This window comes from Lepidochelys olivacea (genome assembly GCF_965140295.1).
Source record: "Lepidochelys olivacea isolate rLepOli2 genome assembly, chromosome: 17".
Classification (NCBI taxonomy): Eukaryota; Metazoa; Chordata; order Testudines; family Cheloniidae; genus Lepidochelys; species Lepidochelys olivacea.
The window spans coordinates 16,644,874-16,672,707 of NC_140427.1; the positions used below are offsets into that span (position 1 = coordinate 16,644,874).

Here is a 27,834-nt window from a genome sequence, read left to right on the forward strand (position 1 = left end):
CTAAGAGAAGGCTTCTGGAAATGGAGCCATGTTAAAATACCCCAAGTTCATAATTTACAGGAATTATGGATACACAGAAGGAAGACAAATTAATTGTTGATGCTGCTGGCGATTACCTGGTCATGCTTCTGTAGGTGGGGAAAATGTCTTGCCTGATTCAGCTGCATTATGTGCATCCCTGCTCACTGAAGAGATATGAGAGTTGGGTGAATTATTGTATACACAAATCTCATTGGCTGTAGGGATTTCAGTTTAGGAAAGATTTGTAATTTTTTCAGATGTAAAAAAGTGGAAGTAGTTAAGGCAGTTTGGCAGAATGATGTGACAAGTTCCTCTTCTGAAAGGGTAGTTCTAGACTGTGGAATGGAGAGGGAAGCTGTGAATGAGGCCTTTGCATCCAAAGGACAGGTACACTTGGTCTAGGTCCTGATTGGTAATGCAAATGAAGACAGCACTATAAGCACGTAAGAGAGAGTCAAAGTATTTTATTTAATTAACACAGTATTTCACAAAGTCTCTATCAAACTGCGTACATCATCACGGACACTTCTGATTCTCAATATATTAGCAACTCCTTAGTACAATTATAAACTATGCATTTATTAAATACTGTAAAATCCAGGTTGGGACCCTAATCTGCTGCATGCTCTACACACACAGTCTTGGCCCAAAGAGTTTACCAATCTGAATAGAGTAGGCAGCCAAGCAAGATATGAAAGGCACTGAACCACTTCCCGAATCCTTCCCCTTTTTCCATGTATTCTAGGCAACCTGTTCTGCCCTTAATGACCCTCATTTTCATAGCATTTACTACAGGCCCAGTCAGAAGCAAGGGGAACGAACTACAATTGCAGATTAGTCAGGTGTTTAAGGGCTTCCACGGGCACAGTGGCCAAGGCCCTACAGGGTTGGTCTTTGCCCCCATTGTATCCTCCACTGGGATCTCCTAGCTGTACATTTTCCCTATTCCCATAGAGGAGAGAAGAGCAGCTTTTGGTGAGGTCTAGAATCTAGGGTGACTCCCTCTTCTGTAGCAGCTGCTGCCTGTTCTCCTCCTCCCACCATCAGCAGCTTCCAGCAGAACCCCCCAGGATTGAATGAAGGTGTGGTCATAGATGTATTCAGCTTTGCGCTATTCCCCGTCTCCCTGGATTGTTGCTGGAACACACAGGCTGGATGCTACTCCCATTCACTGGCAGCCAACGTTGTGCATACCCTGAATTCCCTGTACGCCTGCAAATTAAAGATTTCTGAAAAGGCAACCAATCTGGTCATTGTAGATACTTTTATTTGTGTACACAGGTGACAAAGGAAATGTTAGTAATGGGTGGGTGTGTTTTAAAAGCTACACTGTAGAATTCCAATCACTTCAATATAATTTATTGTAAAATTTACTGGCTATGTTCCAGAACACTGTGACCCTTGAATGAAAGATGCCCTTTTTATTTTACAGTGCTTCACAAAACTAAGAAAGGGTTTACCTTGCTTTACAAAGGACCACCAGAAGGTGGGGATTTGCCTGCATTTTCACACTGGCAGATTGGGGAATAGAATCTGTATCTTCTCCTTTAATCACTCTCCTACCCCATTTATCTTACACACTTTGAACTCCTGTTTGGGCAACAAATATTTTCCATAAATGCTCCAGGAAATATTACTTGGTTTATTCACCTCTCCCTACTGAGCACAGAGTACAATAAATCCTGTATTGCCCTGGCCTAACATCTGTCGAAATCCTGGAACTTATTCAGAGTTCTGTTACTTGATTAACTGTATCCCAGGCAACTTGTATTACCACTAAACTTTAAGCATTTGAACATCTCTCTCCCGGTATTACATCAGAATCTTAAACGAACACATCAACACAATTGCACTTCTCTGACAACTGAGACCAACATTTTCAGAATTGAATTGTAATTTTGAGACACCTTTATAGAGTCAACACTTCTGAAAATGAGGCAGTTTTGAGAGGTATCATATTGGACATTCATCATCACCGGTCACATAACATTTTGCATGGTCTGTCAAGTAACACAATATTTCTACAACAAAGGTTAGAACTTTTCTGTTCAGTCACTTTGGATGAAATTCACCTTTCAACAAAAGAGCCAGGACATGGTCTATGCAGTGCATAAATCTTCAGATTAGGGCTTTAATGGTTTATTAGGCTTTGGGTTGTTCTTCAAAGGTAAATTGCACCCTCAGTCTATTGTCTGTGTCCCTTATTTGTGTGGGCCCTTTGCACAGCAGAGAAGAAAAGAAAGTGTGATTCTAGATACCAACTGGTAGGAAACTTGAGTAGGTGTAAAACCGACCCTGTTTAACTCCTGTTCTGAAACTAACTAGGTGTACCCCTTTTAAGAGGTTAAGGACGTTCTAGATAGTTCTCTTTCCTACATGGACTACATTAAAGGCCCTGTCTTGCTGCTCTTTGGAGACTTCAGGAATACACCCATTAGTGGGAGCTGCAATTAAGTTTTCCCCCAATCACTAATTACAAAATGTTTGATTGGCCTCCTAGTTTCAGACACAAGAGTAACAGGCACCTTGTTGCTGTGATTAAGGTGTCTCAAATACAAATGAAATGTCAAATCCACATCTGTAAAGAGGCTTAAATTCAACCTTAACTCTCACTGTGCATAGACTGATTAGATCAAATAGACTCCTCCACTCAGAGCAAAATTTCATAAGTGAAGTAATTTGTAGTAGGAAAGGTTTCATGTCCACACCTTCCACCGCATAGCTGACTCTTACTACCCTTATTCAAGGTTCTTTCTAATCACTGGTAACAAAAGGGAGGAAATTGCTTGTGTGACCCTTTTCCCTGCTAGTTAGAGAGTACCTGTTCATGCCAGAGCATAAAAGCTTGGTGAACCAGTTTCTAGCAATAACTAGGACTGGCAGGAGACAGTCGCTCCAACACATAACTTGCTGTTCTAAAAACTCCCTTACTAGGCATTTACCTAACCGTTCTCACTCTACCGTGGGTGAAGTTTACCCCTATGCAGCAGGCCAGCATGTACACCACTTAAGACTAAAGTAGTGCATGAGCTTTTCCTTGATTTCCTGCACAGAGGTACATTTCACTCTCAACGAGCAAGTGCTGTAATGCTGCCAGGTAAAACGCTGTGCTCCTGAACATTTTAGTGTTCAAATGCAAGGTCTGAGTTCTAGCAATTCTGAAAAGCAGGTGCAATTCCTGAGGCTGGCAATGCGGTAAAGATGAGCTCAGGGCCCTGTTACCTGTCTCAACTCCTATGGATGGCTGTAAAATAAATTCCAAAAGCACAAGAAAGATACTATCTGACAGCACTCTGAATATGATCTGTAGCTGCAGTGATCTTGTTTGTAGTAGCCTTCGGCCCTTCACCATTTGTGAGCACTTCAGTGTATTACTTAGCTATACAGAACTACTCCTAAAAACTTGGCATCTGGCTGGAAGGTTCGATCCCTCTGTTGGAAGCAGTGTCTGTCCAACAGCTTTGCTACATTGGGAACTAAACAAGAAATATAATTCATCCGCTTTAATGCCTCCTTACACGAGTCAACTTGGCAAGTTAAACTGTCAACTGCGTTGCTGCTCAGCGGTTTAAAGATTCATTTCACACTTGACAGCAGAAAACATTGGTGAGCAGGCAAGCCATCGCTCCCTTGAATGGATGTGGAGGAAACTCTGACAGAATAACAAAACCTTGGCATTTCCTCTCGGTAACTAGGGGACTTCCATAAAGATCCACCAAGCAGCTGAAATTCACTTGTCGGGAGGGAGGGGGGTGGGCTTTCTCCATATGCTTTTTCCAGTTATTTTTGTGGGACTTCTGGATCCAGTGCATTTACTTTCAGCAGTGTGCATCCATGTCCTTTAAGTTAGTTAACGACTTTTGGCAGGGTTTGGAGAACAGGTGATTCCATTACACTCGTGAAGCCAAGGACCCTTTCCACTGTGTGTGTGTAGCAGTCTTCAAAATAATACAAGCTTCTGCAACTTTGCGACAGCTATTTTTTCAGATTGTAGGGAAGGTACCTTGAAATAAAAGAAAGACAGTGAGTTCACTGCTTCTTTTCCCCCATACCATTATTGACTTTCTGCTTGCGTTTTATTTTCAGTGCTAGGGTTTTCTCCCTGGGCTGCTATCATTCAGGTAGATTTTTGTCTGAGCTGGATAATGTAAAGATTTAAAATTCGTGGGGAGTGTGTGTTGCCTAATTGTTATAACTGATGAATCTCTGAACAGTTCCAAAAATATATGGATGCCAGGAGTCCAGATAATTTAAGAATCCATCATTCCTGCAAAATCTATCTAACTAAGGGAAAGTCTATACTAGAAACTCTTGTCAGCATAGGTATATTGGCAAGGGGGGTGATTTTGTTTTGAAATTACATTGCTGTGCCAGATGTGGTTGCAGATCTAAAGGCAAAAAAGTTCTTTTGGCAGGGTAGCTTATTTTGTTTGCAGAACCAGTATGAGCTGTCCTGGAAAAAGCAGCCTTTTGCAGTATAGCTGTGTATACCCAAGGTGAGTTTACTGGTATAGCTATACCGGGAAAACTTCTGTAATGTAGATTAGATGTTTGTATGGCCCCTCCCATAGTCATTTACAAAAGGGGGTCTTAACCTTTTTCCTTCTGTTTGGCAGACCCCCTGAAGCCTGCTTGGGGCGCCTCCAGTGGGCCCCAGACCCTTTCTTGAGAACCACTGATTTATAACATTCAGTGTTGTTTACTATTTCTTTGTGGTAGCACTGATGATGTGTTAAGTGCTTACCTGAGATTCACGAGGGGACTTCCACAGAGATTTTTTTTCAGTTACCGTGCTTTACAGAGGTCTAATTAATCCTTGCCTCATCCAGTGAGGTACCTTCCATTTTACAAAGAGAAACTGAGGCATCAGACTGACTGGTCAGAGCGAGGACTGGAACTTGCTCAGTCCCATAATAAAACCACTAGACTAATCCTCTCTAATATGAAAATTGAATCCCCTCCTCTTTGAAATTCCATTGGAAGGGGGGTTAAATGGAGAATAGCTTACATATGTTATCAAGTAGCCTTTTTCTCTGCTTTCATGTAGATTTGATTTCCCCCTACATTTGTCCAAAACAGTGCCTTGTAATTCAGTAAAATTTTCACACACACCAAAAAGAAAAACTTCAGTTAATTTCCCCAACACAAATTTCCCATGCCCCTTTCTGAACTAATGCACTTTTATAATAATCACTAATGGCAAACTGTCATTTTGCTTCTGTTAAAGCAAAGAGCGCCACCTAGCTGTGAAATGCTGCTAAGACGTGGACAGTGAGCATCTTTAAAGGTAAACTTTAAACTGTTCCTCTCCCACAACTATGCACTTTAACTTCTAGCAGACTCCTAGTACCACTCCGTTATAGTCTTACGGGGACTATACTGTCATACAATGGCCACTTGCTTTGGAAATTTAGGACAAATATCAGATCATTAACGTTGCCACAGCCATGACTTGGTTTGTGGCATCAATCAGATAATTTTATAGGCACTAGATATTTGCTAGCTGATCCAAAAATGTTAATTCCTGTAACAGGGGCAATCAGCACTTGTCATGCTGTTACTCCGATTATGGATACATAAATACATGCAACATCATCCCCGCTTTCTTAGAGTCTGCCAATACAGAGATTCGCTCCTTCCAAGTTTGCTTTTAACATAGGCTAATGCCACCTTGCTATAGAATCAAGTTTGAATGCAAATCATTATCTAAGAACTGATATGCCCCAACCTCTTGGTTTACAAAAAATGGATCAAAAATTGTATCTATTTTTACCTTTAGTTCGGCATGGCTGCAACATCTGAGTTAACGTAATCTGGATAATCATCTGGGCTTTCTAAATGTACAGAGTTGTTATTGGGAATTGAAAGCATTGATCAATAAATGCATTGATTTACAGACATCTTTATACACCCTGCCAACCTCTTTAAGCCTTGATGTTGATATCAGCTTGTGTGTTCCTTACCAGCCATTTTTCTGTACGTGCCAAGAAATACCAGATTCCAGCATCAAGGCTCCTTGCAAAATCTTCAAGACTGTATGTAACAACAGTTTGCAAGTGTTCCTTCAGTAGATTTTTAGAATAGATCATAACAGATCCACAGAGACATTACAATCTACTGGATTTATAAACAGGGCACACACACAAAAACAAGAAACGGTTTGCTTAGAGCATCCCCAAATCAGATACGAGAAGTTCCTAAATACACTCAACAGCGCATATCACAACCAAAGCTATCCCTATGTGCTCATGGGAAGCTACATATCCAATTGAACCTCTGTTTTAAAAAATTAACCTAACCAAGGCTTTTATGCTGACATAATTACTGCTGGCCCATCAGGGAGCTTCATAGTCCAGGGACATAAGATACAAAGATACTGTTGCTTGTTTGTTTCCTGGTCTTAGGGCTCCAAAAGCAAGGCAGAGTTTGCAGCATGGAGAGTTAACAACTGAGAAGGTTTGAAATAAGAGAAGAGACAGTCTTCTGTAAGGGCCTGCTGGGGGATCTCAGTCAAATTTTAGGCCTTCCAACTCTGTCTGTGCTCCCTTAAATATCAGAAAGGCAAGAGTCACATAAAGATTCCAAGCTAGTACTCAAAATCATTGCTAAGATATGCAACAATGTGCAATTACTTTTTAAAATGTTTCTATTATCATGACTGTACAGGAAAAGTACAAGGAAAATCTCTCGAGGCAGGGGTCATGTCTTCATCTGCAGCTCGCAGAATGGGACCCCATTGAGGTGCTACTGTAAAAATATTAAACAACAATAGTTTCAGAACATACCTGACATATTCGATTGTTGCCATATCTTTATAGATGCACTATTCTCATAGTCCTCCACATCATCTGTGAACAAGAAAAGTGTGCACAGAGCAATGAAAGCAAGTGGACTAAGAATGTGGAACCGTTCTTTGAAATGTCTCACTTCCACCCTCTAAAAATGTAACCATTTGGACAAGGCTGAGTTCCCAGTCACACCTGTGGGCTTGTGCATTTTAATGTGGAGCAACTCCACTCCCATGTCTGGTCATCACCATCTCATCTACTTCCCAGTTTAGCGTGTGCTTTGTTTTGTTTTTCTTCCCAGGCATGGGTTAGACCTGCCTGTTGATGCTACTGCTGCCCATTATACCCAATGTAATCACAAAGTTAATTGTGATCAGATTCTGAGGTGTTATCAACACAGCATATAATATCAAAAGCCAAAATTAATCCACAATTCTGAAAAAATATCCCAGAGATAAATGTTCTCAGAAGTTCATAATCTCTAAGCAGAATTCCCCCTCTTCTTCACTGAAACCAAAGCTACAATGAACTCTGTGCAGAGCCCCAATGACTTCAGCTGGATTCCATGTGGGGAACTACCTATATGGAGCTCATTTCACGATAAAGGTCTATGTGAGTAAAGCTTTTAAAGCTTTACTTTAAGTGAAGTGATCGGGGGCCCTGCTCCATGACTGGGGCTTCTCCGCACCACTGCAATACACACAGTAATCATCCCCCGAAAGCGGACACTTACCAGACTCAGTGCTATTGGATGCCCCGATCACAACATTTTGATAGAAACAGGAATCCTCTTCCTTTTCTGTAAGAGATAAAAAGGAAGGACTTAATGTGTTGGATGGTGGTGAGAGCTCTCCGCGCATGGCTCTGTGTACAACCCTAAGTTTCAGCACCATCCACCCGTGGAGAAGTGGTGTTTACCACAAAGAAACAAATGCACTGCTTAAGGAAGTTAGCAGAAAGGTCACTGTAAAAGACTGTGCTAGAACTGGAGTTTGTGAGGCATATTCACTTTTAGTATAATCCCTTTACCATGTTAACATGGGATCAGATCCTGCATTGAAATCAACTGGAGTTTTGCCGCTGGCCTCAAGGAGAGCAAGACTGGGTGTTCATGACGGAGTTTAGAGAGGCTGGGAGCATCTGCTGGATGATAATAGAGCAGGGGTGGGCAAACTATGGCCCGGGGGGGCCGCATCCAGCCCTCCAGATATTTTAATCTGGCCCTCAAGCGCTTGCTGGGGAGTGGGGTCTGGGGCTTGCCCTGCTCCACGTGGCTTCCAGAAGCAATGGCATATCTCCCCTCTGGCTCCTACATGTAGGGGCAGCCAGGGGGCTCTGCACACTGCCCCCACCCTAAGCACTGCCCCCGCAGCTCCCATTGACCGGGAACCGCGGCCAATGGGAGCTGCAGGGGCGGCACCAGCGGACAGGGCAGTGCGCAGAGCCGCCTGGCTGCGCCTCCGTGTAGGAGCCTGAGGGAGGACATGCCACTGCTTCTGGGAGCTGCTTGAGGTAAGCACCCCTGACCCCCTCCTGCACCCCAACCCCCTTCCCCAGCCCCAATCCCCCTCCAGCCCTCTGAACCCCTCGGTCCCAGCCCAGAGCACCCTCCTGCACCCTCAACCTCTCTAGTGCATGCAGTTATAGCAGTATAACAGTGCCTTACACTGACATAGTATATTTCTCTTCCTGTACGGGAAATTAGCTAGCCCAGTATAAGCCCTTTTAAACTGTATCCACACTAGGAAGTTGTATTGCTTTAACTATATGAGTATAGTAAAGTTGTCTGAGTTGTATGTAAACATGCCAGTTGGCAGCCCTTGAAACCAATGTTACCTACTGAGCCCACAAGGCAGCCGGGCAGTTGAGAAACCTGCATCTGCTGTGCACTGCTCCACCTAACCAGATAGAGACCATTTCTGGGGTGAAAGGATTCTTCGTTTTCCATGGCCAAATCACTCCTTGGCCTCTCTGCTGAGACTGATAACAAAGGATGGTTTTCTTGGGACAAGGACACAGATTCAGTGAATTGGATGGAAACGCTCGCCAACGAACCATGAGAGAATAAGTTTCCGTCATTACCGCCTACTCTGAAACTGCTCTCTCAAAAAAGTAATGGTGATGGGAGCTGTCTGTGTTTACTGTCGGTCAATGGCTTCCAGATCAAATGGGCACCGATTTCTGGTTTTAAAGGACGTTTTTCTAACTACCACTGTCTATTTTCAGACTAGCACCACAGCTGAGAGAGACTATTGGCTGAGAGAAAGGCTCAAGTACAGGCATTAAATAATATTTATAATTAGAATCTGTTTAAAAACCAACCATGATGTACATGGGCAGTTAAACCACACGAGCAACTGCCTGCAGTTTACTATCTGAAATGTACATCCACAGATGCAGAAAATGTAACAGTTGATGTGGTCACCACATCAAAGTTAGGAAGATTCTGCAGCTATTCATTCTTGCAAATAGACATGCCAATCACTTTCCATCTTGCTTTAACCCCTCCTATGGCACAAAATGGAATATCCCTCCCCAAATAGTTACTTTTTACCACACACATAAAAAAACCATGCCAGGAATATGTTTCTTTTTCTTTTTTTCCCCCACAAAAATAAGACCATCTTTGAATGGAAAACAGACAAAGTTTTGAAATTTCTTTCGGACAAAAAAATGGATTATCCAAAAATGGTGTCAGAATCAGATAAGATTTCAGATAAGTTTTGCACACTTTGGGATATCAAAATGGCCATTTCACAGAATTTCACACATGCAGCATCTGCACTGCGTTTTTTGAGAGTCTCCTCCTGCCCATAATTTTCACACAGTCCTCAAACACTAGTTTTATAAAATAGAAAAACAAAATAATTACAGACATTGCTCGGATTGCAAGTTTTTGGGACAAAGACTGCCATTTAGTATGCATATGTATGGCACCAGGCACAATGGGGTCCTGATCTCCATGAAGTCCTGTGGTAACTACCACAAGATAAAAGAATAATAATTAAACAAATAAGTCAGATACGTTTTTTTAAAGGTCTTTACACCACATCCACCTTCTGGTGACAGACTACTTAAATTAGTTAACCTCTTTTTTGTACTTTTAAGAACAGTGTATTAAACACCTCTTTCTGTTACAACTTATTTAACTCTAAGTGTATTACAGGATTTAGTTTTGCAGAAGCAATTTGGGACAGAGTTTTCATGAAAGACCCTAGACAAAATAGGACCCTAATTATGATGATTATTAATTATTGTTTTTATTATGGTATTGCCTAGGGGTCAGGGCTTCATTGTTCACGGCACCGTACAAACATATAACAAAGAGACAACCTCTGCCCTGAAGAACTTTCAATTCTGCAATGGGTTTAGCTGCGCCTGCATGGAGCCCCGTTAAAGTCTATGTCTTTCTAAACATAGCTTCCAGACTTGCTACCTCATCTGTTCTGTATTTAACACTGATTAGTGTTCCTAACAGTAGAGATCTGGGGCACCGTCCTGCATCCCTCACTTACAAGAGCAGGCCCACTTACTGCAGTGGACCCGCTTGTGAGGATGAGAGCTGCAGGATCAGCCCCAAGGTCCAGGACCTGCAAGCATTTACTCTCGGGAGTAGCTTGAGACACTTCAAGTAGCCAAACGGGATTACTCCCTCCCAGTGCATCCAGGGAAGCACATTGATAAGCGTGTGTGGCGTCAGGGCCTAGGTGGATGCACCTTTCAAGTTATGAGAACACAGAATATCATATGGTTTGAAAAACAAAGTGACCATTGGAGATTTAAGACCTGTGGCACTTTGTATTCTCTTCCCCAGGACAGCCAGCTGCCTCAGAGAATTCCCCTGTGAATGTTAAACCTCAGGGAATTCCCCTGTGAATGTAAGGTGCTTGGTATAGGACAGCAGTGCCCAAATCACTTTCCTGACTTGCTTGGGCTTGGGGCTGATTTTGTTTGCACCACCTACTGTACGCCACTGAGACAAGCACTTGATGGTGCTGCTGTTAGGCAGGGATAGCATCACCTTTGAACATTCAGGGCTTTGGCTCTGGACTACCTGCGGCTTCAGGCAATGCTCTGCCACTGGCCTGAAGCCAACCAGGGCTTAATGAAAATAAACAGCTGATTTGCACTGAAGGATGGCACCTGACCATAGCCCTGAAGCGTGTCACAGCTTTTCAGTGGTTTTGCCGCTCTGTAGAACACTACTTTTGTATTCCCCGTCCTGCCACAATAACTTTTAACCCCTTGCTGCCCATGAGCCATATGTCTGTTCCTTAACTAAAATTGTGTCAAACCATAGTGTAACAAAGGAGAAAGATAAAAGAAGAAAATTGTCTGTTTCCAGCTCATTCTAAACCCACACTATAACCTCGCTGGCTGGAAATACTTCACTGGTTTTATCGTCCATAATAGGATTGAATAAACAGTCATTCGTCTGTCTTGTGAACATACCATTTGGTGGTCTCAAGAACATCCCACAGTTGTAATAATCTGTAGCTATAGGGTTGCTGGAAAAGATAAAACATCTCAGTCTTAGATATTTTCTGCCTTTGAGATGGCACTTGGGGCAAAATCCCACTCACCTTACTCATGCGTGGGACCCCAATTTCCCAGCCACCCCATGACCCCAAATCAATCAGAAAGAGCCATAGAGCCTTCTCTTCCCAGAAACTTAAATTTTCCTTAAAGATGCCACAACTATCACAAGCTGCCTCATCTCCTGGGCAATACACGTCTAACTGAGTAAACCAAATACAAAACTTCCAGAGAGGCAGCCCAAAGCTACTTCTTTTAAATGACATTTCTGTGACCCACATCAATACCGCTGTCCATTTCTGTGATTAATCTAATAGGTAGATTCTACAGTAGCAGGTCCATGTGAAGGTGAAGTATTTGGTTTTCTGTATCTTGGTTGCATCTGGCACGGGTATGTTTCTTGTAAGTGATTGGCTCCTTGTCCAATATCATTCTTGAAACAAGCCAATTGTATTCTTCATGGTTCTAATACTACACAGACTACAAGATATGTAGTTTCACGTTCAGGTGTGAGCTGCACTAAAGGCTAATATGATACAATGGAAGTCATATTCAATACGAGTTAGGTACAACTGCAGAACTTGGACATGGAACGCCTTCTCTGTGCTTGTATCCTGCTTAGCACCTGGCTTCCCATAGGTTATTCATGACAAATTCAGAAGCATTTAGGACAGATTTTTCATTCCCATCCTGAGATCTTGCATATTCTTCTGAGAGTAACCGCAATAGCAAGTTACTATTCACAGCGGAAACAATGGCTCGCAGTAATGTGGCCCACTGCAAGGTCTTAGAGAGAGTGTGAAATTAACAGAGCTATGCATAATCTGAATAATGAAACCACAGGAATGTCATGATCTTCAAAGCTCTGCTTCAGAACCCAAATCTTTGGAATTTAATTTCCTCTTTAAGAAGATGAACTAAACCCACTGTAACATCCTACAATTCAAAGCTACCATTAGCAAGGGAGACTAAAGAGATTAGTTTCAATGTCCTGGTGGATGAGAGAAAGATTGACTTACACATAGGCAGCATCCAGTTCCTGGTTGTCTTCTGCAAGTACAAATCATTTGCCATTAGCACAGTCTCAGGAACATTTCTCACAGTGCAAAATCAAAATAAAACCACAAAACTGATCCAGAAAAAGTCTATGCACTTAGAAACACACAGGGCCAGGTTAGATTCTCCAGGAACATCTGTAGGCGATTGCTTCCCTTCAGACAAGTATTCCAGCTCTTTCCTTTCTCACTCAGTTTTTTACTGGATCTGTGTATCTCTTGTCTCTGAAAAATTAACACTTCTCCCCCCCCAATGTACTGTTGCACATTCTGCACCAGTCTCACCTTCCTGTTCTCTTGTCTTGGTGTTCCTCATCTCCTCCCCACACCCCATTCTGCAACACCTTCTCCTCTGCACGCCCCACCCTGCTGCTTTCTAATGCACTGCCCAGAATCTTCAAAGTGAACTAACCAAAGGGCATCACTCGCAAGCTTGCCACTCAGACACCTCAAGAGAAGCATCTGAGCAGGCTCAAAATCTTGAGCAAGCCACATCCAGCCTCACATCCTTGAACTAAGCATGCATTCAATGCAAGTTTTGCCATTGACTTCCATGGGAGCAGGACTGGACCCTATGGGTATGTCTACGTGGCAATAAAACACCCGCAGCTGATCCTCGTCAGCTGCTGTGGGCTTGTGGGGCTCAGGGTGCAGGGCTGTAAAACTGAAGTGTAGAAGCTTGGGCCGGAGCCTGGGCTCTAAGACCTCACAAACAGGGAGGGTCCCAGCCCAAGCCTGAACATCTACATAACAATTTGATAGCTCCACATCCCACATCCGAGGCCGCTGATGTGGGCCAGCCGTGGGAGTTTTATTCAGTGTAGATGTACTGTAAGAGCCCAGGGAAAGAGAATTTAAGGGGCTTTGTTTTAGGTAAAGAGTAATTTAGCATATAGTCTAGGTTATCCTAAAGCAGTGATTCTCAACCAGTGGTACGTGTACCCCTGGGGGTATGCAGAGGTGGTCAAGGGGGTACCTCAACTCATCTAGAGATTGCCTAGTTTTACAACAGGCTACATAAAAAGCATTAGCGAAGTCAGTACAAACTACAATTTCATACAGACCATGACTTGTTTGTACTGCTCTATGTAGTATACACTGAAAATGTAAGTTCAATATTTACATTCCAATTGGTTTATTTTATAATTATATGGTAAAAAGGGGAAAGACAGCAAGTTTTCAGTAATAGCGTGGTGTGACACTTCTGTATTTTTATGTCTGATTTTGTAAGCAAGTAGTTTTTAAGCGAGGTGAAACTTGGGGTACACAAGACAAATCAAACTCCAGAAAGGGGTACAGTAGCCTGGAAAGGCTGAGAGCCACTGTCCTCAAGGACTATGAGGCCTGGTCAAGTGGCATAAATAGTTAAACAAAAGGATTCAATGAGCTCTTCTATAAAAAACATACTGAGCAATGGCATCGTTTGGGTTTCAACATCATCATCGGTGGCCTTTGTGATGGTTGCCTCACTCTGTCATTGCACAGTGGGCTAGTGCCCCGATCAGCCCTATCTTCCTCCAAAGATAAAGTGTCCGTTATAGAGCTGTGCTGCTGGAGACCTCAAGACCGGAATAATTACTATATTCCCATGCATTAAAGAATAAAATACTAACGAAGGGAATTCGGACAGCAGGAAATGCCTTCTTCCTGCTACCGCTATTATTATTATTATTATTATTATTATTATTATTAATTATTTGTATTACGGTACCATCCAGAGGCCCCATCTGAGATTAGAAACTTGTTGTGCTATGGATGCTACTAAGAGACAGTCCCTGCCGCTCTTACAATCTAAATAGACAGGAGAGGAAAAAGGCAGCATTCTGACCTCCATTTTACAGCTGGGGAACATCTTTTAGCCTAAGAAATATCCTGACACATCTGAATACAGGCAGGGTGTGATTAGCAACTCCAGGGGAAGCCAGCCCGTATACTAACAGATTCTCCACTCAGAGAAGGGACAGGAACAGAAATGTGATGTTGCTTCCAAAGGCTGGTGACCTTCCATCTAATCTAGGTTTAGAAAGCAGAAACACCCACATACAGTAAAGCAGGGATCACAGCTTTTCATTTTCCCACTGTTATTTTAAACAGAGGAGTAGATCCAGTCCTAGCATAAGTGGGCGCAAGGTCTATTGACTTCAATGGGAGTTACTTATACTAAGGCTGAATTGTTCTCAGCCTAACTGAATTTCGCTGCAGTTGTAATGTTTACCTCTCCTGAAATTTTGGTATCTGGGCTCTGCACTGTCACCTAGAAGAGAGCACATGTTGACATTGTACGTTAGCCGTGATATGCTAGCAAGCAATTACAGGGGCTATGAAATCAGATTCGGAGGCGATCAAGCCACGAGATGTGAAATAGAGCTCAGTATAAAAAGAAAGGAGAAATGATGAATTGTGGAACATGGGACCAAGCTGGGGAAATGCTCGAACAGGAAGAGCCATCTAGGTCACTAATTAGGAAATAGATTTGGGGGTGAAAGAGGAAGAATCACCAACATCATCAGCTCAGTGCAACACTGTAGGAAAAACAGAAACATGAGGTAGCAAGCTACAGTAGCAGAGACTAGAATTGAAAACAAACGTGGCAATACGACTGCTTCTCTCTAAGACCCTTGCTAAACTCTACCCCGGGCAGAGCGGGTAGCGCTGTGGTTAGAGCATTGGTCTGAGAAAGAGTACAGCTCGTTTCAATTCTCAGCTCCGCCACAGACTTCCTCTGTGAGCTTGGGGGAGTCACTTAATCTCAGTGTCCCAGTTCCCCGTCCGTAAAGTGAGGGTAACAACAGACCGACAGACTTCAATAGGGGGTCTGGGGATACATTCATTCAATATTTGTGAGGTCCTCACATACTACCTAGAAAGGGGCTCGAAAACTTGGACAGAACACCTAAGGACTCTGTCTCCATGGCCGGCAAGGTGCTTCTGGGAACAGCTGTACAGGGGACCAAAGATGTGAAAACTCCCTCCCCTCTGGTATTTCAGCAGATCAAACCAGGGTGTGGTGCGAGACACACATTTTAGGGAAAGCTGTGGTCCATCCGAGTTATCTATTATTATTAATTATTATTATTACTGGGATGTTTAAACTGTTGGAAGGGCTCTGCATTTGCAATCAGCAAGATCTTTCCCCCAAAGGAACAGGGTTTGTAGCAAGGGACGGGAGGATAATAAATGAATATAAGCAGAAAGTCAACAGGAAAAACTCCCTGATTGCAGTTTAACCCAGTCCTAGGGCCACTGGATGAGAAGCCTGATCTTCAAAAGGGCATTTTTTCCACCACATTCTCACAAGTAGCCACTCCTATAGCCCTTGGCTAAGCAAGAGGAGGGGGTAAAGCTGAGCTGGTATTACTCCTTGCTCACCAATGACTAGGTAGAATACTGTCTCACAGCAGCACAGGGATGGCAGCTGTTTGTATGGAATATTGTGGGGAAGAGGGATGTCACTTAATACCACATTTAGGGCCTGATTCCCAGAGCACCAAAACTTCAGTTGAAATTAGTGGGAGATGCAGGTGCTCCGCTTCTCTGAAAATCCAGGTCAGCTGCCCACATGCTACAGCAACGGGCACTCAGAAAATTAAGCTGGAATACTGTGTGCAGAGCTGGCTACCGCACCCCAGCAAGACAGCCATTGCTTAGGGGAGGGTGCAGCGTAGGGCAACAGAGATCAGGTCTGAAGAATCTGCAAAGTTGTGGAAAGACTCAGGAGCTTGGTCTCAAAGGAAAAGAGAAGAGGAGAACTAAAAATAGAGTTTTCAAAGGGACTAAGAAAGGTGCTAGACAGAAATAGTCACATAGGTAAAGGGTTTAAACAGGGAAAATATGGATAGAGAATGTAGGCAACATTCCATCATGCAGAGAGTAACAAGTTACGTAGGGTGTCATGAAGATTCATTGTGTTTGTTTGTATAGTTCTACAAATGTTTGTGCATTAGGGTATTATTATAGGAGTAGGTTGTAGCGTTAGCTAACTTACTTCCAAGGTAACACCTGTCCCCATAATGCACCATTCAGAATTCAAAATGGATGACCATAAATGGGAACGGAACATCCTCTCCTGGGCTTAGCTTCCGTGAACATTGTAGGCATATACAGGAGTCAGGGATCTTTTACCATATATGTTCCATTTGCCAATATAAACAGGCAAAGATTTGTAATATTCCCACACACTAATTTCGTATTAGAGTAACAACCCACCCAGGGCGGATGACAAAAGGTGTAAAGAAATGGATACTTTTGTATAAATACCTACCATCAATGCGTGAGGCCTGCAGTCGCTCACTGGTTTTCCTGAAAGAGATAAATTTATTAATGTAACAGATTCCTGCAAATGCTATTTCTCCCGCTGGGTAGGTCTATCCCTGGGATACAAGCCATTCACACTGGAAAGTAGCTAAAATCCCAGTTCTATACACACTATATTAAATATTGGATATTACAGTGGTCCCCAACCAATGGGCTGAACAATCCCCGCACTCCACGGAGCTTTTCCTGGTGGTGCTGTGCAACAGGAGACATTTTGAGGACTAAGAACTGGCGTATTTGGAATGGGATGTGGATAAACAAATATACACTCGAGCCACAATATTTCTCCCATATATTATCCATATCCGTTTGCTAGGGCTTCACAGTATCAAAACGGTTAAAATCAAGGCCCTCCTGCACTACTTGCCTTTCATCTGCAATGACAGTTCATTTCTGTGGCTTGATTTTAAGGATTCATGCTAGTGGATGCTATAAAAGCAGTTGGAACGCAGATATCAAGAAGATTTAGAACATTATGGAAGGATAAGCAGTAAATTAAATATAAGCCAAGCCAGGGAGTTCAGATCCAAATCCTCAATTTTCTCAAAGTTTGGGGGGACCCAGTGGCCCAAATTTTGGCTGAAATATCTTATTTTGTCACCTACCTTGTTACTGGGATGTTGTCTGGCAATTTAATTTGCTCTTGCCTTGTCACTGCAACTGGCATGGGAAATAAAATCAGTTGTTGAAGGTTATGGCAGCAAGAGACACGTTTCCAAACTGAGCACAGAGCAGTCAAATGCAAACGATTGCCAAGTATTTGCAGACTACGAAATCCAGAACTTTTTCAATTACCTACTTAAAAAGCATAGGATGGGCCAAGGAAGGAAATGACTATAGAAACCTGTTGTATCTACAAGCAACAGGAACAGGCCACTACAAACAAGTACATGTTAGATAAAGCTCCAGTCTTAATAGTTATGCTGGTCCCTTTTCCCCCTGTAAGTTATCTGACATTTTCTCCAAATTTGCATGAGTTTCCATCCCTAAGCTGCTAGCAGTTCTTTTTTATAGACTTCCACTCTGAAAACTATCGCTATGGGTTCTCTCAGATGCTCCAACAGCAACTTCTCCTGAGGTTTGATTGCATCTGTCATTGTCCTAGATCTTGTTAAAATAAAGATTTCTTCGATTGTTTGGCCCATTGCTGCTTAATAATCCTCACTCTCCTCCAGGGCTGGAGGGCTGCAGAAAGGCAAAGTATTATTAAATGTAAGTTGCTACAGCCCACTTTTGTTCATTTTTAAATTAATTTCTCTCCACGCCATAAAAACCTCTTCCCAGTTCTACCTATCTATATTAGGGACTTCTCTGGCCCCCCTCACTGTAGTAGTCAAGTGAGGCTGGAAATTGCTATTATCCCCACATATTACAGATGGGGAAACTAAGGGATATAAATACTAAGTGACTTGCCCTAGCTCATAGGGAATTTGTGGCAGAGAAGGGAACTGAATCCAGGTCTCCAAATCCCAGGCAGGTACCATAACCACTGAACTATCCTTTCTCTCTATGCTGGTTTAATCCTTCTGTGGCTAGGAACACATTCTATTGTACAACAGAAACAGCACTCTTTGGACCGATGGATCATCGGAGGCAGAATATCCACAGCTCCGATTACTGGAGCTTTCCACTGCATTTGTTGCTGTTGATCATGGTTTAGCATTGTCCCATTTTAAAGACACTGGAGGAGTCAAAGGACACCTGCTGCAATGACCCATATCCATTACTGTCAGGGAACAGCCTGGAAGGACTGTTGGACGACTGCTCTTCTGCCACCAGAGCACTCCCTCAGTTTTCCCCCATCCCAGACAGTCACAGCACCTCGCTGCTGGGGAAAACTGAGACATCAAGTCAAATCCCAGCAAGACATGGAGGACACCCAGATCTGTTTCATTTACATTCTGAGCTAGCAGCACCGTCTTTCAGCTCTCAGAGGTCAGCACCTGGATGTAAAACAGCTGCTTGAGGCAGCAAGACAGAGGTATTGTAGGCAGAGAGAAGGAAATGCTTTGAAAATCCAGCTCCCACCATAGTGTCTCGCTCTGTGGCGGGAGCCTTGCTGCTCAGATCCTCATGTCACTTTGCAGCCTCAACAACCTTCTGGACTCCTCGTTGCTGCTAGATACTCTAACGACTACCACTGCAAAAGACGTTATCTTCCAGCTGCAGCTGGCCAGAAGACTGCACCACATCCTGTCCAACACGGACTTGGCCATGATGCTCTCTAGGCTGGATTACTCTAGTTCACGGTATCTAGCTTCGAAATGCAATTGGTTCAAAATGCGGCAGGCCCATCTCCTCAGCAGCACAATCCCATAGTGCTTTGCTTGTTTTAATAGCGGCCATTAGAACACCAGGCACATTCCAAGGTCTCAGTCCTATGCTCCATTGGATTGGCTCATGTTACCCAAGAAACTTTCCCCTCTCTCAGTGTGACAGCACTCTCCCGAGAGACCTGTGGTCCTCAGGCACTAGGAAGCAGCTTCAAGAGCCAGAAGACAGAGTTTTCTCAATAGTCAGCTCAAGACTGTAACTCCTTTGCACAAACCTTGCTCCTTTCAGAGCCAGGCATAATACCTCTTTCTTTCAGATTAGCTTTCCCAAAACCCAATCAGAAACAGCAGGGGAAGGGAGGTAGGAGCGGAAGATGATAATAAAGAGAAGAGGGGGAAATAATTAAAATTTTTTAAAAAAGAGACTAGAAAATGTAAAGAAAGACAAAGGAAGGAGAAAAAAGAAAGAAGGGGCAGCCGGAGAGGAAAGAAAAGATCAAAATGGAAGTCCCCTTGGGGTGACTCAAAGGAACAAGGGACCAAGTGATGGTGCCTTTCTTTGGTGCTGTGATATTACTGCACTCAGGATGGTAGGAGTACTTAGATAGACTACAGCGGGAAGCCAGTGCCTCAGCAAGCTTAACTTCCAACACCTTCTTTGTTTACGATGACCTTTAATACCTACCCAATCAGCAGCTCAGTTTAGGATGAAACCAAAAGTTCAGCTTGTAACCAAATGTGCCGCAGGAAGCAGTGACAGGGCAAGGATAAATGAGTCATTCGTATCAATTTGGGTTCAAGTGTTTCCCCTTCACTCTCTGTCATTTTCAGGGGCAGTTTAAGTTTCTGCTCAGAAGAGCAGGAACCCTGTAGCCTAAGCCAATATGTTGTTACATTTCACAATACAGATTCTATGTGGCACTAAATATTTAGGCTGGGATTTTAAAGGAACTTAGGGGAATTAGGTACCCAAATCCCAAGTGGGCACCTTAGTCTGCTTTGAAAATCTCAGCCTTCTGGTTCTGTCAGTTAGACCTTCCATGCTTTCCCAACTGTAATGCATTATTCTTTGAGACAGAAATTTAATTCTCTGCACTGCAGGACACGGTCATGAAAAAAAAGACACAAATTTGTATCCTTGCAAAAACTGCAGCCTGAAAAACTTTCTCAGTACTTACAAGAAGATTCTTCCAGATATCTATAGAGTTTTGTAAAAATGCATACTCACTTGAATGGGATCGTATCACCTCAAATCCCTGCTGGTTTTCATGCCTGAAAATACAGGGAAAGTTTTGGCCAATGCAATATGTCCTAAAGGGAAAGACATGCAATGCGGGGCGGGGGGGCATTGTTGATGTCACAAAGCATAAGACCGGGGTCTCAAACATGTGGCCATTTCCTGCAGCCAGCCATAGACGCCGACTCCACCGGCAGCCAAGCTCCCCTCACCCCCTGTCCCCCTGCCTCCCATCTCTGCCCCCCCTCACGCGCACCACGTCCCCACTCCTCCACCTACCTCCCAGAGCTTTCCACCACCAAACAGCTGTTTGGCGGCACTTAGGACTTTCCAGGAGGGAGGGGGGAGGAGCAGGGACATGGCACGCTCAGGGCAGGAGGCGGAGAAGAGGCAGGGCCGTGGCAGGGATTTTGGGAAGAGGTTGGAATAGAGGCAGGGAGGAGCAGAGTTGGGGTGGGGACTTTGGGGAAGGGGTTGGAATGGGGGCGGGGAAGGGGTGGGAAGAGGTGGGGCAGGGGCAGGGCCTCATAGAAGGGGTGGAGTGGAGGCGGGGCCGGGGGTAGGAGAGGGCTTTTGTATCTTTGTATGAAAAAGTGTCAGTGATGCGGCCCTCGCGCCAATGTACTAGTCCTCATGTGGCCCTCGTGGTGATTTGAGTTTGAGACTCCTGCATAAGACTGTGGCAGAAGCCACTAAGGGTATGAAAGTGGAAGCTAAGGAAAGAGGAGGCTTATATTTCACAGCACATCAGCACGAAGGCTTTTGCCACTGAAATCCAAAGAAAGGGGCTTCCCTGATCACTTTAAATGTGAATATTTCTCTGAGGGGGGCAGACAAGTTGTTTGATTTACAGCTAGAGCTGGGCAAATAACTGACTCTATAGCCCAATGAACTGAAAAACCATTCTCACTCTCTCTCTTGCCCAGTGACTAGTCAAGTATTTTATACGAAGTGGAACAGCTGCAACAGGAGAGACTGAGAAAGACCCGACCCAGAATACCCTATGGTCCAATGATAGAGCACTCCCCGGTGAGTGTCTTAGCCAAAGAACGATAGGTATTAGGGAGGCACCACCATCATCTTCGCCTCCTCCTCCTCCTCTCCTCTGGCTGTGTTATGAATGGAGCCTAAGTCCCAAACATATTTTTTGGCCAAAATTTTTGGTGACATCATGTCACATTCATGAACACTTTCGGGTCAACCAAAACTTCATTTTCAGCAAACAAACTAGGAGTCAAAAAAATTTCACCCAGCTCTATTTTCAGCCTCTTTATGGATCTGATCTTGTGACCTTTGACGTCAATGGGAGCATTGCCAATGACCCTTGAACACACAATAGGAGCTGGGGAGGGAACCCAAGGATGGGGGCAAAGCCAGGTGTGATGAAGAGATAATCCTGGTCCAGAAAACAATTATGATTTTGACTCTTTCCATCCCATCATGGAAGCATTTTGACATAAAGTACGTGCAGACTTGCAATAGAATTCAAAAGGTTCTAGAGACAGGTCCACAAAGCCCAGAAGGAAAGTTTAACCTCTCGCATACCTTGGGTCTGTTCCAGGGGTGGGCAAACTTTTTGGCCCAAGGGCCACATCTGGGTATGGAAATTGTATGGCGGGCCATGAATGCTCATGAAATTGGGGCTTGGGGTGCAGGAGGGCTCTGGCTGGGGGTACGGACTGGTGTCTGTGGTGGGACTGGGCATAAGGGGTTCAGAGGGCAGGAGAGGGATCAGGGCTGGGGCTGGGGCACAGGAGAGGCTCAGGGGTGCAGGCTCTGGGCAGCGCTTACCTCAAGCAGCTCCTAGAAACAGCAGCATGTCCCCCCATCTGCTCCTATGCAGAGGTGCGGCCAGGCATCTCTGTGAGCTGCCCTGTCCGCAGGCACTGCTCCTGCAGCTCCCGTTGACTGTGGTCCACAGCCAATGGGAGCTGCGGGGGCAGCGTGCGGAGGCCCCTGGCTGCTCCTAGACATGCCGCTGCTTCCAGGAGCCGTGTGGAGTGGGGCAAGACCCTGACCCTGCTCCCGGCTGGAGCGCCAGAGCAGGACAAGCCCCAGACCCTACTTCCCGGCAAGAACTCGAGGGCTGGATTAAAATGCCTGGAGGGCTGGATGTGGCCCCTGGGCCGTAGTTTGCCCACCCCTGGTTTATTCGGTCTTTTCGGAAGACAAGCATCATGTTTTTCACTTTTTTTTTTTTTAAATAAGGTAAAAGAGAGCTGTTGACCATGCATTTTGCTGTGGTAATATTTAAAAAAAGAAGGTGACATACCAAAGGGAAGGGAACACAGCAGAGCGGTAACACTAAAGATTATCTGTTACTGTGGGTACATACACTGGGGGAGGTTTTCAAAGCACTAATGGGATTTGAGCACTCAGCTCCCACTTACTTCCCCAGCCCAACCCAATGTCTTTGGGATTGGGTTGGTCTCCTTCCTCTGAAGCATCAGGGCTGGTCACAGCTGGAGATGGGATGTTGGACATGAAGGGACAGGACTCTGAGGTGGTGCCAAGCATCCTCTCAGGTGCTTGGCTGGCTGGTTCTTGCTCACATGTGCAGGATCTAGCTAAGGGGTCGGCAACCTTTCAGAAGTGGTGTGCCGAGTCTTCATTTATTCACTCTAATTTAAGGTTTCGCGTGCCAGTCTTACATTTTAACGTTTTTAGAAGGTCTCTTTCTATAAATGTATAATATATAACTAAACTATTGTTGTATGTAAAGTAAATAAGGTTTTAAAAATGTTTAAGAAGCTTCATTTAAAATTAAATTAAAATGCAGAGTCCCCCGGACCAGCGGCCAGCACCCGGGCAGTGTGAATGCCACTGAAAATCAGCTTGGATGCCGCCTTTGGCACGCGTACCATAAGTTGCCTACCCTTGGTCTAGCTGATGGCCCTACGTGGGGCTGGGAAGGATTTTCCCCCACATCAGATTGCCACTGACCTTGGGAGTTTTGACCTTCCTCGGCTGAGAATGGGTGGGGGTCACTTGCCAGGATAATCTGGGTATACCTCACTTAATCATTTCCCTGCCATCGTGGGGGCCTCAGGCACTGATGCCCCTCCTGTTCTCCCCTGTGACACATAATGGTTAAGTCTCCTGTGGGCTGTAACACTTCAGTCTCATTTCAGTTGTTGGGTTTGGTGAGCGGATGCTAGCGGGTGTTAGACAGGAGCTCAGATTAGATGACGTGATGGTCCCTTCTGGTCTTCAACTCTGACTTTCAATGGGCGCTGGGCACTCAACTCCCCTTTGTGCCTGCGAAAATCTCTCCCTCTTTCTTCCAGTAGCATAGCTATTAATCTAACACAGAATCTATTCATTCCGATCAGTCCTCTTCCTATAGCTGGCAGTTTGGCGGCTATCAGGGGTGCTTTCAATCAAAGTCCCTGTTTAGATTCCTTGTGACTGTGTGGGTGTGTCACGGGGGTTGCAAAAAAAGCAACAACCAAAAACCAGCTATAGAAATGGAATGTGAAATCTTGACCCCTCTCAAGTCAGTGGTTGTTTTGCTACTGACTTCACTGGACCAGGAATACATCCAGGCTCTTGGTTTAATTTCAGCAAGCCAGGACATCTCTCTAACCCCAGACAGGATTCAGAGGGATAGAGCCCTGCGGTTGCTCTTCCATCAATTGCCAAACATCACACCAAAAGCCTGTCACACTGTCATCTTGAAAATGAGCAGCAGGGTGGCAGCACACAATATGGCCCACCCTTGGGCCCTTCCAGAGCCCTCTGCAGCAGGTTAGCTATGCTGCCAAAGGCAGGAAGAGGTTAAAAGCCATGATTTTTCTTTTTTCTCTAATCTTCTTACTTGTGGTTTGTCTGTTATTGAAGGAAACAAGAGTGTGTGTGAGAGAACTCATGTTTCCTTACTTAGCTGACGTTGTAGGTTTGGTAGTTCAATGCTAGCATATGATCTTATTAGCTAGCACATGTTATTGTTTAAATACCGGTTTTTGTACCTAATGAAGTTGTGAATCTACCTTAATCCTAGAATAGATCAATGTGGTGGCACCATTTTGCAGTGCACTAATTTGCTCCTCTACCCTTTCTCATCTAAAACTCTTATTAAAGCCAATCGGTACATCGTTCAGGCCCAAGCTCACAGCTTGTCGTTTAATTTCATGTTATTCTTTCTAAGGGCACTAGGCAGCTTTCCTGTGTCTCTGAGCCATTCTATGTTCTTGGCCACTATGGGATTGTGGACAATCATTATTGCTCCGAGGCAGCTATTTTTCACCTCCAGATTTCTAACATGTCAGAACTGGGATGCATAGAGCTCCACAGAGCCCACACAGCAGCTGGGATCCATTTTTTCCCTACAAGGACCTCTTGGGAAAAAATGTGAATGTGAAGGGTAACTTACAGTTTCCTCTGCTTGCACAGCTTCTTTTCCCGTTTAGTAGCTGGAAGAAGATCATCAAAATCAGTGACAGGAATTCAAGTGCCGAAAGAGGACAAAAAACTTAAGATGAGCTAACAGGAATTTAGACACAAAGAGGAAGTGGAGAACAGCAATTCTGAAAGGATTTCAACCAGTGCCTCCATCAAACCTGCAGCCAAGACCAGGAAAGGGTGCTGGACTAAAGCGGATGTCTCCTTGGCCAACTGAGAGATGTTTTAACAACATCTGGAGGATTGGAACCAGGATCAGTCAAATTAATCCCTGGTCCAACAGCATGGAACGCAGTTTAGCCCAGCCATGCAAGTCTGTGCCCCACAAGCCACTCAGTAGTAAGCCTTAGAGCATTACTGTCAGTGGCATTCTCCAAGGGTCTGCTCCTTTGTGATGCTGAGCAGCCTCCATTCCCCATGACTTGCATAAGAGGTGAGGGTACTCAGCATCTTGCAGCAGATGCTGAACACCTCACTTCTTAGGTACGCTGCTGGCCCTCATTACTGTAGGGTCTGAGCACCTCAGAACCTTTCCTTTACTGTCCCCCCAACACTCCTGTAGATCGGGCAGTGCTATTATCCCCATTTCACAGATGGTGAACTGAGGCCTAGAGACTAAGGACCAGATTTTGAAAGTAACTTAGGCCCTCAGTGGAATTTTCAAAAGCACTTTGACACTTAACTCCCCTTGAAACCAATGGGAGTTAGGTGCTTTTGAAAATCCCACTAGGCACCTCTCTGCATCTTTAAGCACGTAAATAATGTTAACAATCCGTCCTTAAGTGCCATGCCCAAGGTCACACAGGAAGTCTGTGCAACAGCAGGAAAGCAAACCCTAGGCTATCTCCCTGACCAGCAGACCATCCTTCCTCTCACAGGATCAGCCGTAAGCTGGGCAAGGGCCACTTCTCCAAGTTTAGTACCACTGCTGCTTTGGGGTTCTCGCTCGCTCGCTCTCTCTCTCTCTCGAGAGAGAGCATGGGGTCAAACTCATCCTTTGTACAAATCCAGTGAACTGAGTGGAATTCCACGAAGGAGGTATTTGACCCATGGTTTCCTTTAAGGAGTCATTTCATCTCATTTCATCTCTGACAACAGGTAGGTATACAAGCTCTGACCTTCAGGTGGGAGGTGAGGGTCCCCATATCCCATTGTCCTAAATGATCACAATGGCCAGACAGGTGGCTGCCAGTAGCAGAAGAAAGATCAGTAATGCCCAACTTTGCTTTGAAACCACTGGCACCATGCTTAGCATGGAGGACCTCCTGTCAACGACCTTTTGGAATGACCCCCTGGGCCAAATCAGTGCAACTTCATTAAACTGCTGCAAAACCCACCCAAAGCACTGCCAAAACCCACCCATGATTACCCTGTAGCAGGAGCCCACTCTGGCACTAAGCAGTGTGGCTAGTTAATTACCCACATCTCTGAGTCAAACCAGCCTGGGGAGATCCTTTATGGCTCCACACCACCGCAAGACAATGAATGAAACGCATCCATTGACTCGGAGATAGATTTGCCCCTTTGTACACAGGTGCTGAACTGAGAGAGGAAGCGGCAGAACAGAGATTCAGGTGGGAGATGTGATACTGAATGCGAGGGCTCTGGGCCAGGTCGGAGATGCGTGGTATCTCCCGACATTAGAAGGCCGATGATGAATGAATCACAGAGTTGTAAAGGTCAAAGATGGCAAAGCTCTACTAGGTCATCGAGTCCACAGCCCCTGCCAGAGGGAGAGTTGGCTAGGAAGGGAAAGTTTTAATCTCAGTGTAAACTGTACTGCTGAGCTCATCCCCACTGACCAACCACCACCAACAAAATGCCAGCCAGTCAGTGCTCTGCCTGATGTGGATCCTTTGCTGGAGGAGAACAGAGACAGAGTCAGGTCCAGCAGCCTGGCTGCTTGTGACTATTGGGCCGTACTGCTGCTGTGGTTGCATTCGTTTGCATAATGCCCACTCAGCGGCAGAGCAGGGCAAGTATGCTTTGCAAGGCTCCCTTGATTTACTGCAGGACTGTGAGCCTGTCATCGGGGGTCCCATCCACACACAGAACATCTCAATTTCAAAATAAGACTTCTTGAGCGTCTTGCTTTCCTAGTGAACAGCCACAGCCAAGTGCTTTTGGATTTCTCCCCCATCCCCAAGGCTATGAAGCTTTTCCTTCTACATCCTGCAATCAGCTGCACTGACTGGGGTGGAGAAAGAACCCCAGGGCCCTCCTGCTGTGTCTCTCCCTGTGTAAGAAGCCAGGGATTACAAACTCCTGATCAATGGTTCCTTGCCTCCATTCCCACTGGCCCCTAGACAGCACAACTCCTGAAGGGGCTGTGCTACCAGGGACTGCCCCTAGAACCACCCCTGAAAGCTTCCACAGCATGGATGAGTAAAAGTCGCAAGCCCTCATGCAGGCTGTATTAACTTTCCCTGGTTATGAATGGCAGGGGTTAGAATCTGGAGGGGTCCACGCAGATCCCCACCATCCGTCTTCCTCCCTACCCCATTCCAGCTTTACAGAGCCCTAGCTCTGTGCAGGGGATTGCACTGGGTGAAGGGGAAAGAAGGGTGCAAGCCGCACAGGTAGGAACCGCCTGCGAGCACCAGCTTCCCGCCACCCCCCATTTCAGTAACAGGAGTTGCATGCGAAAAGCAATACTCGCTATGCACACGGTGGGGTCGGGGCAAGTGACTCCCTGAAGGACTTTGTGTATCAGAGGAGAATGGGCAGCAGGAGCTCACGCTGCACCGAGTGCGGGTGGCAGACAAGTAACACCTAGATCTAGCCTTCCCGCACATGCCCAGAAGAGAAACGCGGGCTCAGGCACCTGTTTTGGGACATCAGGCTCAGCTTGACTTGGGGGGGTCATCTCTGCAATACTGAATGGCAGCAAAACCTTCATGCTCAGGCAAGCCACCCGTGATAGTTAACTCCTGAGTAGGAGAACAGGCACCATGCCCAGCCCACACTAGGACTGCAGGGAGATATGTAGCTGTCTGGCATAGGCAAGCAGACTGAGCAATGCAGGATTTCCTCATGCTGAAGGTGCCCCAAATTCAAGGCTGTGGGAGAAAGTCCTACCAGAATGCTGACACTTCATGCACATGCTCACAAGAGCCCCCAGCAGCATCAGTGAGGCCGCAGCCCAGAGCAGCTCCACTGGGCTCATTGCTCCGCTGAGGTCCAGCCTGAAACACATGCAGCAGAAGAGA

General features: G+C 45.0%; 1 protein-coding gene across 1 annotated transcript; it reads right to left on the reverse strand.

Moving 5' to 3' along the window:
- Window positions 1-519: 519 nt before the first annotated feature.
- LAT2 (linker for activation of T cells family member 2) lies at window positions 520-27,806 on the reverse strand. Its single transcript, XM_084651292.1, has 12 exons — window positions 27,704-27,806; window positions 24,597-24,636; window positions 20,216-20,259; window positions 17,320-17,374; window positions 16,662-16,699; window positions 14,616-14,654; window positions 12,365-12,395; window positions 11,262-11,317; window positions 7,543-7,608; window positions 6,807-6,869; window positions 5,795-5,855; window positions 520-4,024 (listed from the first exon to the last, which is right to left on the reverse strand). The coding sequence occupies exons 1-11, from the start codon at window positions 27,789-27,791 to the stop codon at window positions 5,797-5,799; spliced, it is 579 nt and encodes a 192-aa protein (XP_084507418.1). The 5' UTR covers window positions 27,792-27,806; the 3' UTR covers window positions 520-4,024; window positions 5,795-5,796.
- Between the last annotated feature and the right edge of the window lie 28 nt (window positions 27,807-27,834).